The 18,552-nt window shown below is 37.8% G+C and overlaps 1 protein-coding gene across 2 annotated transcripts in view; it reads left to right on the top strand.

The window, feature by feature from the left end:
• MAPK6 (mitogen-activated protein kinase 6) overlaps positions 1-18,552 on the top strand; it is a 36,642-nt gene that overhangs the window by 4,386 nt on the left and 13,704 nt on the right. For both annotated transcript variants that reach the window (XM_043555414.1, XM_043555415.1), the window contains exons 2-3: positions 14,961-16,150; positions 17,338-17,482. In XM_043555414.1, the coding sequence (XP_043411349.1) occupies positions 15,596-16,150; positions 17,338-17,482 (700 nt within the window). In that variant the 5' untranslated portion in view covers positions 14,961-15,595. The remainder of the gene's footprint in view (positions 1-14,960; positions 16,151-17,337; positions 17,483-18,552) is intronic.

Raw genomic sequence — 18,552 nt, 5'->3', positions numbered from 1 at the left:
TTGTTTGTTAGAATACTTCAGGGAAGAAACTTCCTCTGCTGAGAATGAAATCTCTGCATTTAATTCTGTATCAACTATAAAATATTAGCGTTTACAGAGGAGTCATGGCCATTATCTTACCCCAGGTACATGATAGCTGAGGAACCCGAGGCCCAGAGAGAACTAACATCTTAGTACTCAAAGTGTTATTTTTGAACCAGCAGTATTAACATCACCCAGAAATTTGTTAGTGCAGTGTTCTCCACCCCATCCCAAGACCTACTGAATTAGAATCTACATTTTCACAGGACTCTTAGGTGATTCAAATGCACACTCATTTCTAGAAGCTCTGCTAAATGATGTATATTTAGTTGCTTAACTGGTTAGTGACTGATTGGAAAATTCAGGTTTTCTGAGTTGCTCCTTTTATTGGGTCTCCTGAAAAAAGTCAAAAGGGAAATTGAAGCTCTAATTGATCACTGTTCAATAGAACTTTCTGTGATGATGGAAGTGTTGTATTCTTTGTTGTCCAGTGAGGTAGCCACTAGCCACATGTAACTGTTGAGCACTTTATGATGCCTAGTGCACCTGAGGAACTGAATGTTTAACTTAATTTTATTTATTTATTTTTAATGTTTATTTTTGAGAGAGAGAGAGAGAAAGCACAGACAGGGGAGGGGCGGAGAGAGAGGGAGACACAGAATCTGAAGCAGGCTCCAGGCTCTGAGCTGTCAGCACGGGGCTTGAACTCACGAACTATGAGATCATGACCTGAGCCGAAGTCGGACACTCAACCGACTGAGCCACCCAGGCGCCCCTGTTTTAATTATATTTAAATAGCTGCGTGTAGCTAGTGGCTACCATATTGGACAGTGCAGATCTAGATGATTTTTGCCTGTACCAAATTTAAAATAATCTAAGGTGTAATTTAATAACTGATTAGGCTCAGTTTAATAATTTCCTTCTTGGGGCACCTGGATGGCTCACTTGGTTAAGCAGACAACTCTTGATTTCAGTTCAGGTCATGATCTCACTGTTTCTGAGATTGAGCCCCGCCCGCGTAGGGCTGTGCGCTGGCAGCATAGAGCCTGCTTGGGATTCTCTCCCTGTCTGCCTCCCCCACCACACCACTCGCTCACTCTCTCAAAATAAATAAATATTAAAAAATAATTTCCTTCTTCATTTACAAATTGGAAAGATGGTTTCTAACTGCTTGCTTTTCCATTATACCCAGATATGATTTTAGTAGTTAATATAAAGTACTGCCAGTTTTCTGATTCATACTGTTGTATTTAGTAGATAATGTAAGTTGCAAGAATGTATGTTTTCCTGTTTGTCTTAATAAAGATATTTTCACTCAGATTAAAAAAATTAAAGGGGCGTCTGGGTGGCTCAGTCAGTTAAGTGTCTGACTTCGGCTCAGGTCAGGATCTTACGGTTCTGAGTTTGAGCCCAGCATCGGGCTCTGTGCTGACAGCTCAGAGCCTGGAGCCTACTTTGGATTCTGTGCCTGTCTCTCTGCCCCTCTTCCGGTCACACCCTGTCTCTCTTGCTCAAAAATAATAAAATAAACATTAAAAAATTAAAAATAGTTGTTAAATAAATGTGCCTTAATTATCTTTTTTTTTTTTTTAATTTTTTTTTCAACGTTTTTATTTTTTATTTTTGGGACAGAGAGAGACAGAGCATGAACGGGGGAGGGGCAGAGAGAGAGGGAGACACAGAATCGGAAACAGGCTCCAGGCTCCCAGCCATCAGCCCAGAGCCTGACGCGGGGCTCGAACTCACGGACCACGAGATGGTGACCTGGCTGAAGTTGGACGCTTAACCGACTGCGCCACCCAGGCGCCCCTAATTATCTTGTAGATAGTATCGAGGGGATAGTTTTTGCCTCTGGTCTAGTACCTCCAGCCTTGTTGGCACTTGTTGATAGCTGCCAGATTGATCTGCCATTTTAAAAAAATGTTTTATTTATTTTTGAGAGAGAGAGAGCACGAATGCCAGAAAGTGGGGGAGAGGCAGAGAGAGAGGGTGACAGAGGGTCTGAAAGGGGTTCATGCACTGACAGCAGAGTGCCCAATATGGGGCTTGAACTCAGAAGCCACGAGATCATACCCTGAGCCAAAATAAAGAGTCAGAATGCTTAACCGACTGAGCCACCTAGGCACCCCTGCCATTTTTTATATTATTTCCAGGTGCAGAAACATTGATTGATTCTTAACTTCGCACATTAGGCACAGGGAAGAACTAACCCTAAAGTAAATCAGACTGGCCAGTGTCCAGATCTTCACATTTACTATGTATATGATTTCAGTGAAGTTGCTTTCTCTCTCAGAGTATCAGTACTTTTGTTTGTAAAATAAGATTTGCAAGGTACTAGTTCTGAGTAGCAAAAATAATTTGTCACTTAGAAGATGCCTCGCGCTTAATACATACTTAGTAAATACAAATTGCCTTCCTAAGACCTCCTGGTTACCTTTTATGGCCTTCTGTAATTTAGTCTTACGCTTAAGATTTCAACCAGGCTTAAGGCATAGTGTAATTTTAGATTTTACTGGTTTCTACTGGTTGCTGTAACTTCATGCTTTGCTTCATTCGTGTCATATCCCTTGTAGATTCTTCCACTTGAGCTCTGCTTTCCTTCTCTTGACTTCTTAAGGACTCATCTCTTGGTTGTATCATGAATTTTTCCCTTTCTACTGGGTCGTCTTTATTAGTACATAAATGTGCTCTGAACTATCTAATGTGGTAGCCACTGGCCACATGTGGCTATTTAAATAAAAATTTAGTGAGGAAAAACAATCAGTTTCTCAGCGTTCTAACCATATTTCATTTGTTCAGTAGCCATATGTGGCTGATTGGCTACCGTATTGAACAGTATGTCTATAGAAATGTTACATACCCTCTCCTGATTGATTGCACATTCTCCTCTAGCTACTGTCTAATTTCTCATTTCTCTGATTGTCTTTGAAGCAAAATTTCAAGGGTTGTCTTTGTGTGCTCTCTCCTCTTTGCTCCTCAGCCTGCTCTAGACTGGCCTGTGTCACCATCTCAACCCCATGAAGTTGCTCTAATCAAGATACCAGTGACTTTTGATTTACCAAATTCATCTTCCTGGATCTTGTAATAGAATTCAATATAGTTGACTACTGTTTTCTGCATATTCACCTGCTTTTCTTAGCTTATGAGACATATATTCTTGTTTTTCTGCTACCTCACACCTTGTTAAAATTTTTTACAGGCTTCTGTCCTCTACCTGCCTCCACATATTGGCATATCCCAGAGTTTAGTTCTGGGCCTCCCCCAACCCTTTCTAAATTCTTTCCCCAGCTGGTGGACTCATTCAACTTAAGTACTGTCTACCGTGGATAATTCTCAGATTTACATTTAGACTTCTCACCTGAGCTCCAGACATTATCCAGTGTGTACCTGATACTACCACTCAGTTACCTAAACAGACACTATGTAAATAGGCTTAACATATCCAAAATAGAACTTTTTCCCATATTATTCTTCTTCCAGTCTTCCCCATCTCAGTAATTGGCACCTAGGTGTTGTCCTTAAGTCCTCTTTCCCTTATCCCCCATATCTAATTCATCACCAGGTTCTTTTCTCTTAGTCTCCAGAATATTGTTTTGAACCTCTCTCCTATTTTACATCTTGATTGCTACCATCCTAGTTTTAGCCACCATCATCTCACTTGGCCTACTGAAAATAGCTTTTAACTGGTTCTACTTTCACTCTATTATCTTCAGTCCATTCTCCTACCAGTGGCCAGAATTCATCTTTTTAAAATGTAAATGAAACTGTGCCAGTTGTCTGCTTAAATCCTTCATAGCTTTCCTTTGTGCTTACTGTAAAATTCAGAGCCTCATGTGTTATTTTTCTACTTGTCTAGTTTTAACTCCCCATCACTCCCCCCTCTCTTTGCTCAGGATGCTGTGGCTACACTGCCATCCTTTCCTCCAAAATACCACGTTCTTTCCTTCTTTAGGTTGTATTTGCTGTTTTCTCTGCTTGGAATGCTCTGCTCCCATCTCATAGCAATGCTGGTACCGTCTCATTTAGATTTCAGCTTCTTAGATGGCCATTTCCCAGACACTCAATCATAGCACTTAGATAAATCTGGAGTTACGTTATTTCTTTGTTAATTTGTCCTCACTAGATTGTAAACTAGATTGTAAACTCTTTGGAAGTAGAAGAACCTTAACTGTCTTAATATGCACTGTACCATCAAATAGTGCCTGACACATGCCAGGTACTCAGTAAATTAAATTTTTGTGGACTATAGAAAATGTTTGATTCCTTTAAGCTTCTAAAAGGGAAAACTACATTAAAGATTGTGTTGTCAATGTAACATGTGATTCTGGCCTGGGTCCTTTAGCTCTCAAGTACATTATTGGTATAATTGCAGAAACTTAAATGGGATCTGAGTATTCGATAGTAGTATTATACCAGTGTTAATTTCCTGATCTTGATTACTTTTTGGTTATACAGAAGAGTGTCCTGTCTGTAGGAAATATATTGTACTCTGTAAGAGGTGGGGGAGTGTTTACTGGTCAATAAAAAAAAAAAAAATGCATTATTATTTGAGAGAAGGTCATGGGCTTTAGTTTGCAACCTGAGATTCAAATCATGGCTCTTTCATTGATGTGTGATGTTGAATGCATTATTTAAACTGTCTGAAATAAAGATCATAAAATCCATTTTACAGCCTTGTTAGGATTTAGTATAAGAGTATATGTCCAGTACAATAGTTGCCACATAATACATTCTTAATCAAGTTTGTTATTTCAATGAAAATATGTATATCTTGATTAACATGGTTAATTTCCATTTCTTTTGGAATTACCAATGAATCTGTAATGTTTAATGTATTGGTTTATATTATGATGTAAAAGTATAAAAGAACCTCTTGACAAACTAAGTCATTACTTGCAGTTGTTGATTTATTTAGTTTTCCTTTTTTCCCTTCCTTTTACTCTCCATTGATGGACATGTTATTAAGTAAACATAATGACCAAAAAGGAAGAAAGTGTTTAAGGATAACCTGTGAGCCTTTTACTAGTCATCACAGTCTTTTTAAAATATTATAAATTATTTCACCAATTCTGTAAACCTTAGAATTGCATGATTCAGTTCACCCCTTTCCAGCACTTTGTGCTCTTGTTGTCTTAAAATTTATTTCTACATGTGCTGTAAACCCCATGATACATTATTATTTTTGCTTTAAATAATCTATAATCTCTTAAAGACATTTAAACATGTAGATGTTTTTTGTTTTAAGATTTTTTTTATATTCTCCAGTTATTTACCCTTTCTGGAGATTTTGTTCCTTTCTGCAGCTTCCATTTGTTGTCATTTTCCTTGAGCCCAAGAACTTTTAGCATTTCTTTAGCAAAAGTCTGAGGGAGACCAATTCTTGTCACTTTTGTCTCTTTGAAAATGTCTGTATTTCATCTTCACTTTTGTAATGTATTTCCCTAGATACAGAATTCTGGGTCAATATTTCCTTTTTTTTTTTTTTTTTTTTTTGGCACTTGAAAGATGACGTTAGGTTGTCTTCTGGCTTTCATCATTTCTAGTGATAAATCAGCCATCCTATTCATTCTTCTCTTAATATATTTAACTCTTTTTTACCTGGTTGCTTTTAAGAGGAGCTCTTTTTTTTTTTTTCCTCCTCCATTTTCAACAATTTGGCTATGATCTGCCTAGGTATGAATTTCTTTATATTTATCCTGCTTGTCTTGCATTGAGTTGTTGAGTCTGTGAGTAGGTGTCTTTTGTCAGTTTTGGAAAGTCTTTGTTGACTATCTCTTCATATATTTCTACCCTGTCAGCTTTCTGAATCTGTTCAGCCTAGCTGTTAGCTCGTGGGACTGCTTGGACATTTCTTTACTTTCTGGTATCACTTCAGGTTTTCTGTACTTTGTGTTTTTGCCCTGTTTATTTGCTTTAGGAAGAACATCTGCCTTATATTCAGAATGCGTTGCTTCCTGACTTGTCCCTCACCACCGCCCTCAGAGGGCAGCTGCCTTGGATGTGTTGGAGGCCCATATGCTTTATGAGATTCTCTCTCAGCTTTCCTGCCTTACCCTCAGATTTTTGTTCTCAGTGAGGACCTGTGGGGAAGAGTTGGCGGGTGGGACTTGAAGCTGGGCCTCCTCTGAATTCTAATCTGTTTGCTGAAACCACATGTAGCTATTAAAGTTGGTTATAAATTTGGTTGGTTTCTTCTCAGTTTTGTTAGTGGTAAATTATTTACTTTGCCAGGAATGAGAATAGTTATGCCATGGTCCTTCTTTTATGAAGGGCTTAATGTTTTCTAGAATTTATTTAGATTTCTTTGGGGCACCTGGATGGCTCAGTCAGTTAAGCGACCTACTTCAGCTCAGGTCATGATCTCACAATTCGTGGGTTCCAGTCCTGTGTTAGGCTGTGTGCTAACATCTCAGAGTCTGGAGCTTGCTTTGGATTCTGTGTCTCTCTTTGCCCCTCCCCCTGCTTGTGCGCGTGTGTGCGCTGTCTCTCTCTCTCTCTTTCTCTGTCTTTCTCTCTCTCTCTCTGTGTCAAAAATATTAAAAAAATTTTTTTAGAATTTAGATTTCTTTGCATCTTCAGATTTCCTGTTGAGTTTTTTTTAAAACTGCAATATTGTAGCTTATCCAGCTTATTGTGGTTTATTGGGTGAGAGTAGTAGAGTCTTGTAATTTTCTGCATTCTAATCAGAAGTGGAAATCCTGAACCTTTCTTTAAAATTATAAAACTTTTGTTGTACGTGGGTGGCTCAGTTGGTTAATTATCCAGCTCTTGATTTTGGCTCAAGGAATGATATCACGGTTTCATGGGTTCGAGCCCTGCATTGGGCTTTGCACTGGCAGCACAGAGCCTGATTGGGATTTTCTCTCTCCCTTTCTCTGCCCCTCCCCCACTCACACTGTCTCTCAAAAAACATAAATAAGCTTAAAAAAATTATAAAATTTTAGAGCTGGAAGAGGCTGTAGTAGTCATGTAGTTTAGCTACATCATTTTCCTGATGAGGAACTGAGGCCTAGAAATGTGGACTACTTTGATACACAGCTAATTTAGCCTTGAATCCTGAACTAGATGTCAGATCTCTTTAATTCATTTTTTACCCCCTTTTAATATGGGCTTAGTGAACCCAGACAGGAATTTTTCAGTAGTGCCAAACGTTAGTGTGAATCTGACAGGAAACTTACCCTGTGCTTTTTAATCTTGTAAGCTTGTTCAGCCTTGGAGAAAATGAGAAACAAACCAGGAAGGATATTCCAGGAAAGTTACATGCCATTCTGATTCATTTTTTTTTTTAATTGGGTATTATTCTCCAATGAAGTATGTGGTTCTGTCCATTTGATGAGAGTCCAAAAGTGTTTTGCATGGCCTTCTTCATACCCTCACCAGGGTTAGCTGAAAAATGACAGCAGTTATGTTTGATGTGCAGTCTGGAAAGCTTTGATGTTAAATGCCATAGAGCCTGCTAGGATGAACTGAAGAATAATCAGAATAATGTCAAGGTCTCCCATACCTTCATGATACCTGCTTGCTATCACATGGGCTAATGGCTTCCTATAGAATCCTGCTTGTCTACTAATATAAGACACTATTTCAGTGGTACAACCCCTTCTTACTACCTCGACAACAAAAAAGGCACTATAACAAAGCTGAAGGTTTTTGTTTTTGTTTTCAGTCTGAGTGAGCTTGTTTCACATGTTGATAAACCTGTGTGTTTACCATAGGGTGAGGCTCCTGGGGGGAATGCCTGGAAAGGAAAGTACCAGATCTAGGAGTCATCACTGATGTTCCCCTGTGGTAGGTCAGAGTATGATCTGATTCTGAAAAAATTGAGGATAGAGCTTATCTTCTCCAAAACTTCTTACTGTCAAATACAATTTGATATTTACATTAATTCACTCAGTACAGTTTTTAAAATGCCTACAAGTACCAGGTACTATGCTCAGAAAGTATTAATAAAGCAACTGAATCTTAAACCTTTTATTTTAAAAAAGAGCTACATGCAACAAAGGGGAGGGGAACGGTGCCCTGGAAGTGTAGAGGGATCTGAAGAGTAGAGATGAGATTAGATTGGGCAAGGATGGCCTAAGACAAGGGAAGGAGAATACTATTAGAAAAGAGAGGGGGGAAGAAATGTTAGTGGGCTAGGGAGGAGTCTACTACAATGATCTAGGAATATGTGCTTCATGAGGTCAGGGTATTTGTTTTTTTAAACTATTTTTGATCCCTGCTATATCTTAATGCCTAAAACAATGTCTGGCATATGGTAAGCATGCAGTAAGGTTTTGTTGAATAAAAATGTAATGGATGGTAGAATTAAAGCTATTTCAGTCAAAGCTGTTCAAAACATCTTGGTTATCTGCTCCTGGGACTATGTTGGGATTGCATTTCCCCACTCCCTTGAAGCAGGTTTGACCATGTGACCTGCCTTGATCAGTAAAATGTGAGCAGAAGTGAAATGTGTCATTTTTGGATGGAAGTTTTAGACCAGTGAGGTATTCCCACATTCTGTTTCCTTCTGGCACCATCGAGTGGCAGTGGCAGAGCTGGTAGTTCCTTCAGGAACTTGGATGACAGCTACGTTGGACTTGTTGCATGAGCATGACTTAAAACTTCTGTTGTAAGTCAATGAGATATTGGGGATTTTCTGTTAGTGTACAGTAATCTAACCTATGTTGACTACAGATATTTATATTAATTTTCATCTGGTTGGAATCCTCATATGGCCAAAGGCACTTGAAGGAGGAGGCTGCCCACTTGTCTCCTGCTTATATATTTGCTCTGGTGTTGCCTTAACATTAGTTAAGAGAGGAGTCTTAGAAATGAGGTCTCAGGCAAGAGAGAGATAGGAGAGGGGATGAAGGGTTATTATAATTATTTTTAAACTTCCAGCCATAAATTTGTAGAAAGGATTGTATTTGTTTAATGTTTAGTATATAGCAGTTTCAATCACACTTCCCCCATTCTGGACATACCACCATAAGAAGTGCTTGGGAACAAAGACCAGATAAGTAAAAGACCTGTTGTATGTACTTTCACAGATCATAGACTTAGAGTTGGAAGGGTCTTGAGAGATTCTTTGACCAAGTTATCTGGTCTGTGTTTTTATATTCTAATATGGATACCCTAGAATAAATAGCAAGTAGAGATAAGCATCTAAATAAACATAATGGCATTTATTTTATAATGGGTTTTTAAATAGTTAAAGGCAAATGCAAATTCTTAAAGTATATTCAGGCAAAGGATCAGACAATTTAAGAACAGAAGCTGGGAGTAGAAGAGTTGTTAAAAAATTGGATACTTTGAAGCCAAGTAATCCTCTATCTTTGACTTTGTAAGTTTGCTTCTATAGCAGATATTGATAGTAGGCAAGGCCTGTTAGGCTTTGGTGTTTTAGTTTTAAGGTCCTTCGTCCCACCCCAGAGGGCTAAGATCATTCATTGACATTAGTTTGCACAATGAGCCTCCTTGAGTTCCATATCTTGAGAGGGATCCCTGGTAACTCTTAGGGCTCCCCTACATCAGGAGCAAGGGCATTGTCAATGAATATGAACAAGCAGTTAAGCTGTAACCTTTGGCCTTTTCTGCCCTAGAAACTTAGTAGCTTTGATGAGAGCTTGAGACATGATCTTAGGGGAGGATGAATTTGCTATGACAACACCTCTCTGTGCCAGGGTTAAGAGATAGTCCTAGGTGAATGTAAATAGAGCTCAACCTTTCCCTTCTCTCCAAAAGCAGCTAGGTTTTGGCTGAGGAGATGTGAGGTTGGCTGGATTCCAGGTAACTCAAGTTACTCGCTTGACCCTAGAGAGGAGCAAAGTAGGCAAGAGGCATTGAGGAGGGGGAGGTGGAGAGTTGTCAGTGCATGTGATCAGGCTAGATGACCCATGTCAACGTTTAACCTGATAAGCAGTAGAGTGGAAGATGGAAGAGAAAACCAGATAAGTAACCTTTATATGTTTAAGTCTCTCACCTCAAACTTGCTTTGCACATCCAGACTCCTTTTCTGATAGGGGGCCAAGTTCTTATATAGGAAGGGAAGGAAAATCCAGTTTCTATAGAATGGGAAGATGGGGCAGAGTGAAGTTATTTATTTAACTGTTTTATTTCTTTCTTTGTCATTTTACAAGTTTACTGAATATTCTTAGGCTTGACTCACATTGCCTGTATTTCTCTTGGCTTGGCGGTAGGCTAAGTTACAGAAAGCAGGATGATTAAGGGAAGAAAGGAGTGCTTGAGGAGATCTGTGTGGCCAATGCAGTTTCAGGGAACTGTCATAAATGTAGGAAGCTGGTACCCAAACTAGGCTACATAGAAGACTTACTTCTGTTATATGGTGGATCACTGAAGACCAAAGGTAAAGCATAAAGCCATCTTTATTCTTTTTTTTTTTCAATATATAAAATTTATTGTCAAATTGGTTTCCATACAACACCCAGTGTTCATCCCAAAAGGTGCCCTCCTCAATACCCATCACCCACCCTCCCCTCCCTCCCACCCCCCATCAACCCTCAGTTTGTTCTCAGTTTTTAAGAGTCTCTTATGCTTTAAGCCATCTTTATTCTTATAAATCATTCCTTGTAATTCATTTTATTTACCTAGTTGTTCAAAACAAAACATTGGCTAATGTTAATTAAAATTTAAATTAATTAAGGATCTCTCTCCAGGCAACACAGTATCAGCACTGGGTTTGGTAGGAGTGGGTAACATTTGGAGGTAGAGAAATTAGAAGGATGCTGGGAAGGTTTATTTTAAGTTACTTACTGTCCCATCTTAGTTTTCCTTTTCCTCCCTTGAAGTATGTGGAAATGAAGAAGGAATATGTATCTTTTCCTGAGTCTAGGCCTTGAACTTTACTTTTATGAAGTTAAACATGAAAGATGGTAGAGGAAATGGAATAAATAGGACATTTCTAGAGATTGTTGATATGGATGGAGGGTGCTCTGAGCAGTAATCTGCTGCTCCAGTTAAGTTGTAACTGCATGCTTTTATTCAGGCCAAAGAACTCCATGATTGACCTATAAGATGGAGGTAGTTGGAGACATCAGGATTTGTATCAGGGTGATAAGGAGGAAACTGTATTCATGGTCACTAAGAGTGAGCATGGGAGGCCTCTGCCTTTTTGTGGCTTCCAGAGGCATATATCCAGATATCCTTAATTAGGTCAGATCCCCCAGTGTGCAGGTTCTCAGCATCCTGTACCATTCCTTGGTACCACTTGTCCCCTTTTGCCTTCCTCTTTTTTCCTTTTATTAGTTTATTGTTTGTTTCCAATCATACTGTAAATCCCATGAGGTCAAGGCACAAGTCTGTTTTTACTTACTATTTTACCCCCAGTACCTAGTATATTTACAGGTACATAGCATATAATTAGTAAATACTTGCTGAAAGGAGCATGAATGAATTGGAAACATTTAGTGGATCCACTTTATCTTGAAGAAGTATAGCGTTATCTCCAACTTACTGATTAAGGTGGGCTGGCTTTCCAAGCTCCTGGATGAAAACCTGCTCCAGTAGCTTTTGGTCCAATGGATATTGAAGGATTTTAAAGACTAGTACAGAGCAGTGATGTAGATCACTGGGCAAGAATAGCTTTACTCCCCCCCCCCCCCACCATTTTTTTTATTAGTGTAATCCTCACTGTAGAATTATAGTTTTGGTGATTAACATTCCTTTCTTTCACTAGAATGGTGTCATATTTCTGTAAAGTCTGTTCAAGTCTTTCAGTATAGTCATCATCTGAATCTATAATGAGGACTCTGTGATTCTCAGGTTGGTTACAAGTCCTTGCCTTCCCCAATATGATTTTTTACCCACTGTCTACTCCTGTAAGTGCTGACCAGTCACAGATACCTGAAAAGGCATTGTCATCCTTGTAGTTTTTGGTCTGTGATGCTTCTGGGTCTCACTACAATTTAAAGGGAGCAGATGTGGGTGGAGGCCTTGAGTGGAGATCTTGGCGTTCTCATGACTCTCCAGTCATCTGGCTGCAGTTCCTGTTATAGTGCTATTCTGTCCAATAATAGCGGTGTCACTTTTAGCAAAGCTAACTTATTTGCGCTTGACTATGATTGCTCTACTAGTGAACTAGAAGCTTAAGAGAGTGCTTAGAGATTTTTCTGTATGTCAAGTCTGTAGAACTGAGTTTAAAATGTACATTTATAGAAAACTTAAAAGTTGACTGAGCTTTAAGGAATTGTCTACACAAGGGCAAGAAGTATGAAACAAACATTCTATTTCGGGTGGAGACTGGAAATGTAAAATTTCAGAAATATTGGCGCCTTAAAAAAATACTGTTTTTTTAGGGGCGCCTGGGTGGCTCAGTCAGTTGAAGGTCCAACCCTTGATTTTGGCTCAGGTCATGATCCCAGGGTCATAGGATTGAGTCCTGTGTCAGGCTGTGGGCTGAGCAGCCTGCTTAAGATTCTGTCTTTGTCACTCGCATGTGCTCTCTTTCTCCCTTTTTCTAAAAAATAAATTTAAAAAGTACTGTTTTTTAAAGGATATTTGGTAGAGAATTGGAAGTACCAAGATGTATACAACTAGAAAAAAATTGAGGGGAAGGGGAGATAGTATTAATTAAAGCCTTTTAAAAATTGAAACATTCTTTAATTCAAAAGTTTGTTTGCAGACTTTAACTTTAAAATGTTTTGCACAAACTGGTAAGGTACAGAATCTTTCAGAGTCTGCTTGTTTGTTTTTTTCCTTGATTTCTGAGAAGCAGACAAAAGCTTGCAAAGAGAAGAAACTATCCCTGTTAGAGTAAAACAAAGCTGTTAGGCTATTAATGTTGTTGACAACATTAATCAGATACACGAAGTGCTCATATTTACTAAAAGAACTCAGTGATAGTAAATATCAATTTTTGTGAAATTGTTGCCATAAGGATTCTTTATCTAGACTCTGAGTTATCAGTATCATCAGTTTCTCTTTCACACAGTTATAATGTTTGTGGATTTCTTGAAAGTGGTTTGCTCAGATTGTGGCAAGTAGCTGTACCTTATATTTTTCAGAATCTTGTATTTCCACATGTGAGGTATGTGGCAATATGAAGAAGGCAGGAAATAAAGGCAGATTCCCTATTGTACAAAAGCTTCACTACTGTGAAACAGCTCATGTGTTTGAGAGTGCTAGCAGTTCTCTTAAGCCACAGCTGAAGGTGATTGAAAGTTGTCACATAATTCAAGTTCAGAATGGACTGCTTTATTTCATGTCTGTCATTGCCTTTAAATGATTAGCCCTTTGAATAAATGAATATTGCACTTGTCCCACTTCCAATTTCTTCAGACCCATTCAGAAAATAACACTGTACGTACACCTTTGCCAGCTATTAGATCAAAAAGCAGCAACAACAAGCCTTTCCATATAAGAGTTAGCCTGTATTACATGCGTTAAATGAGCTACTACATTGGCCACCTAGTTGTGTCTCAGACAGGAGACACATACTCACCCTCAGGGGCTTTGATGTGCTAGCCCTTCTGTCCACAACAGTTACTCCCACACAGCACCCCTGAGGCCCACCTGCTTTGGGGCTTTGCTGTCAATATCACCTCACTAGAGACATTCCCTACCACTCTCCCTGTGCCCTTTCTCTTTTATTTTCTTTACATCAGTTATTGCCATCTGACATCCGTGTTTTGCTTATTTGTCAGCCAGTCTTTCCCCCACTATATGAGCTCTTCACATACATACCTCCCAGTTCTATTAAATTCTTAATAATTTGTCCTGCCTCCATACATATTTTTAAAAAAGAATTAAAGATGTAGTTGTAGCATACTGTGTAACCCCACCCTGATGGTAATCCCTTCTCTCATTGCTCAAAGTAATGATTATCATGAATTTGTTACTTACCAATCATGTTTTTAATATATTTGCCATATATCTGTATTTATATCTATATAGACATAGATATATAAAGTAACATTGTGCCTGTTTATGAACCTGAAATAACTGGTTTCAGCATGTCCGTTTCTATCTTGAGTTTGCTTTTTTAAATTGAGTGTATGGCGATTTCAACCATCTATTCATTTTTACTATTATATAGTGGTTCCCTATATGAATATAGTTCATTTATTCTCCAATTGTTGAAAGTTTAGGCTGTTTTTAATATTTTGCTACTACAAAAAAAAGTGGGCATTTTTTCATTTGCAAGTATTTCTCTAGGGAATGTTTTTTGAAGAAAAATTACCAAATCATAGGTATGCTACTTATTCATATACATATTTATTTATTCCAGAGTGCTCTTTCTCATTCTTTTACTAATTTAAACTCACAAATATTGTATGAAAGTCCTTGTTTTTCCACATTCCTCCTCAGATTTGATATTAGCAACTCTTAAAAATGTTTTTCTAATCTGAAATGTTTTCTTCTCGAATAATTTGATTTTTCTAATTACCGGTAGAGTTAAACATCTTTATTGGTTTATTCACTGTTCAGGTTCACTCTTTTGTAAACTGAAGAGCATGCTCTGCAGATTTCTTATTTGTACTATTAGATTTTTTTTATTCGATATCCATTGGCATAGTTAATAAGTAAACATGTTTTTTAACAAAGACTAACACATTGCAGGCTCATTATGTTTTTTTGTTTGTTTTAGGGAAATGTTACTAATGTTGTCCTCAAAAAGTTCTAAAGAGCTCTGTAAAACAATTATGAACCTTCCTTCATTCATTGGCATTTAAGAAATGATACAACCTAATGACTGTAAATACTATAAAGTATCTAGTATGGTGGGATCTAGAGTCGGAGTTAGTACATGTGAATTGCTTACAACATGGATAGCTATTTTTGATTGAGGGTCATCTTTCCATTTGGTGACTATAAATAAATAAGTTCAATGTACCAGTAGTTGTTTATAGCTAAATGCTCAGTTCGTGTCATTTAACAAAGGTGTAAGAAGAGCATTTCCTGCAATGGTGACTCTTTCCTTCTTTTTTCTCATCCTCTAGGTTGTATCAGAGTAAGATGGACGGTAGCTTTGATTGTGATTGTGGTGAGCTGGAGCCACCTGATCACTAACAAAAGACATCTTCTGTTAACCAACAGCCACCAGGGCTTCCTGTTGAAATACACAGCAACAAAGGAAGAAAAGAGGCAAAACGGAAATAGTGCTTACCAGCACCTTAGAATGATGCTGCTCAGGACCAGTCCAACACTGAATGTATCTGCACTGTGAGGAGAATGTTCATAGAAGCCTGTTGTGTGCATATTTATTCACATTTTTGTTAAATGTTAAATCGTTTAGCACAGTAAATCTGAGTGCATAGTATGTCATTTCATTCCGTTTGAGTTTCTTGAGTGTTTTCTGTAAATGTCTGCAGAGTTGCTGCCCCTTTCTTGAACTATGAGTACTGCAATCTTTTTAATTCTCAATATGAGTAGAGCTTTTTGAGCTTTAAATCTAAGGGGAACTCAACGGGCCTGGTTGGCATATGCAATGAACATCAAGAAATCATCTTGCTGTGGAAGCAAAATTATTTTTCTTTTCCTTTTTTGAAAGATCTTTCCTTTTGATGTCAGTTTTCTTCCTTGTTTACACAAGTTCAACAATTCGAAAGGAAAAGGCAATAGTAGAGGTTTCAAAATGGCAGAGAAATTTGAAAGTCTCATGAACATTCATGGTTTTGATCTGGGCTCTAGGTATATGGACTTAAAACCATTGGGTTGTGGAGGCAATGGCTTGGTTTTTTCTGCTGTAGACAATGACTGTGACAAAAGAGTAGCCATCAAGAAGATTGTCCTTACTGATCCCCAAAGTGTCAAACATGCTCTACGTGAAATCAAAATTATTAGAAGACTTGACCATGATAACATTGTGAAAGTGTTTGAAATTCTTGGTCCTAGTGGAAGCCAGTTAACAGACGATGTGGGCTCTCTTACCGAACTGAACAGTGTTTACATTGTTCAGGAGTACATGGAGACAGACTTGGCTAATGTGCTGGAGCAGGGCCCTTTACTGGAAGAGCATGCCAGACTTTTCATGTATCAGCTGCTACGTGGGCTCAAATATATTCACTCTGCAAACGTACTGCACAGAGATCTCAAACCAGCTAATCTTTTCATTAATACTGAAGACTTGGTGCTGAAGATAGGTGACTTTGGTCTTGCACGGATCATGGATCCCCATTATTCCCATAAGGTAGGTGCAAAGCCAGCTGAGACAGATCTTTAAACTGATGTGTATCATCAGGAATAGGTCTTGTATTTTCTTTTATATTATGACAGATGTTTTTCCTTAACTGTGTTAAACTTTACTTGGTACCTTTTTTTTTCTGATACAGATCTTTCAGTCAGAATCTGTGTTTGAAAGGAAGGTGGAGTGGGATCCTAATTACATAAAAATTCTTAAAAGTGTATGGTTATTTATTATAACTGAAACTCTCCCTTATTTAAAAGTGGGATATATTCTTAAGTGTGTAGGGCAGAATTGTGGTTCTATCTGAAGTTAAGAGGGGATGCTATTTGAACTTTTATGTCTTGTGTTCCTTTGAGTCTCTAGTATTCTGTTATGCCTTATTTAGGCACACTTAATTTAGTTTGCTATCTAAATTTGCATGAAGATAAAATGGGAAGTAAGAATAGCTAAAGAGATTCATAGTAACTGTACTTTAGGTAACCTTTTGCCTTCATAGAAGAAGTTAGTATTTTCTGAGTTGAACTTTGGTCTTTTAGTTTTCAAATGAAATTATCTGTGGGATCCTGATCTTTAAAATATTAAAGTGGAGCTGCTTTGGTTATAAAGAACCCCTAGTTAACATCTACCTTCATAATTTTTCAAGGTTGTTTTGAGGATGAAGTAACACAATATATGTATAACTGTTTTTGTTAAATACTTTATAAATGTAAAGTAGCAAAATTGGTTAAGAGTGGGATATGTAGTAGAGCCAGTCCCCTGGGTTGTCAGTAAGGAGCTTGGCATTAGTTTAGAAGTAGCACCTTTGGTGTTCTTCTCTACCTTTCCCTCATTGATTTGAAACATGCCTGCTCCTTAATTAAGACCTGAAGTGAAAAATAGCTCCTCTTTTGAAACATGTTTTGAAAGTGTGACCTAGAATCAGCACTAAATTCTTACAGTATATTTTGGTCAGCAGACTTCATGTGAACATCATCTTATAGATTATATATCTCAGGGGGAGTTTAAGCTCCTATTTAGCCAGAAAAGTATAAGCGCCTTAAAAATACAGAAAACAACTGTATTTTGTTAGGATCTCACAATTCGTTTTTATTGTTTTTTGTTTTGTTTCGTTTTTAAGATCAGGGATTCAAGTTTTGTACTGTTCTTCAGCTAAAGAAAAAAACTGAACTATGTTTTTGTTTCTTTTTCAGGGTCATCTTTCTGAAGGATTGGTTACTAAATGGTACAGGTCTCCACGTCTTTTACTTTCTCCTAATAATTATACTAAAGCCATTGATATGTGGGCTGCAGGCTGCATCTTTGCTGAAATGCTGACTGGTAAAACCCTCTTTGCAGGTTAGAGATTTTAAAATATATGGAAAATTATCCAAAAGAGAAATAATTTTGCATGTATCTATGAAGCAAGAATTACATAAGATTTAAAACAATTGTAGTCTGGAATATTAAGAGAGAAAATGGTGTTTTTAATATTTAAAAAATTTAAAAAACTTATTCATATATTCACTGAATTGTTCACACAGCAAATATAGTCAGAATTTTAGTGTTCTTTTGTATTTATCTTAAACATAATGTTGTGTGTTTTTTTGTAAAATGTCTGTTTTTTTGAAAGAGATAGTGTGAGCAAGGGAGGGATGGGAGGTGGGGCTGGGAGAGAATCCCAAGCAGGCTCCACCCTGTCAGTGCAGAGACCCATGTGGGACTCCATCCCATGAACCATGAGAAACCTGAGCCAAAATCAAGAGTCAGATGCTTAACCAACTGAGCTACCCAGGCACCCCAAACATAATGTTGTATTTTTAGATTTATAATACTTGTTGGTAATCTGTGGTAAGTGATACCTGAGTTGTATAATGCTGTCAGTATTTGTCACTCATAGTCAAAATTTTTAGCTATTGTTGAAAACCCAGTAATTCTTTGTCCACTATCATCCCTGTTGCATGAACTGCTGTGTCCTGTTGCTTGACTCCTTTGACCTTTCAGAAACAAGGAATTTTTTGCTGAGTTTGATGCTATGAGATTTTTCACTACATAGAAATAGTGAAGAATTTTGGTGAGAGGAAGAGAAAGAAAAAATTGGTAATGTAAATGAGGGTATGAACCTGAATCAGTGAGAAAAGTTTGATGACAGAAATCGTGTACATGCAAGAATTGGTGCAAAAAGTTGGATGGAAGCAAGGTGTCAAATAATGAAGATATCTATGTCTAGTTAAGATGGGGCCAGAATACTTTGAAAGTAGGCAGAAGAATTCCATTTGGAAAACCAGGAAGTAGTAAGGTACTGAAGATTTTTTAGTTAGAGAAGTGACATGATGGTGATTTAGGTCTTTTCTCTCTTTGGACATTATTGTTTTTCTCTCTAACCAATCTTACTTAGAGTGGCCCTCCCACCACTCCCAGATTATGCT

Source organism: Prionailurus bengalensis, chromosome B3, assembly GCF_016509475.1.
Source record: "Prionailurus bengalensis isolate Pbe53 chromosome B3, Fcat_Pben_1.1_paternal_pri, whole genome shotgun sequence".
Classification (NCBI taxonomy): Eukaryota; Metazoa; Chordata; class Mammalia; order Carnivora; family Felidae; genus Prionailurus; species Prionailurus bengalensis.
The sequence above is the reverse complement of the archived record's forward strand: the minus strand, read 5'-3'. Positions and strand labels throughout refer to the sequence as shown.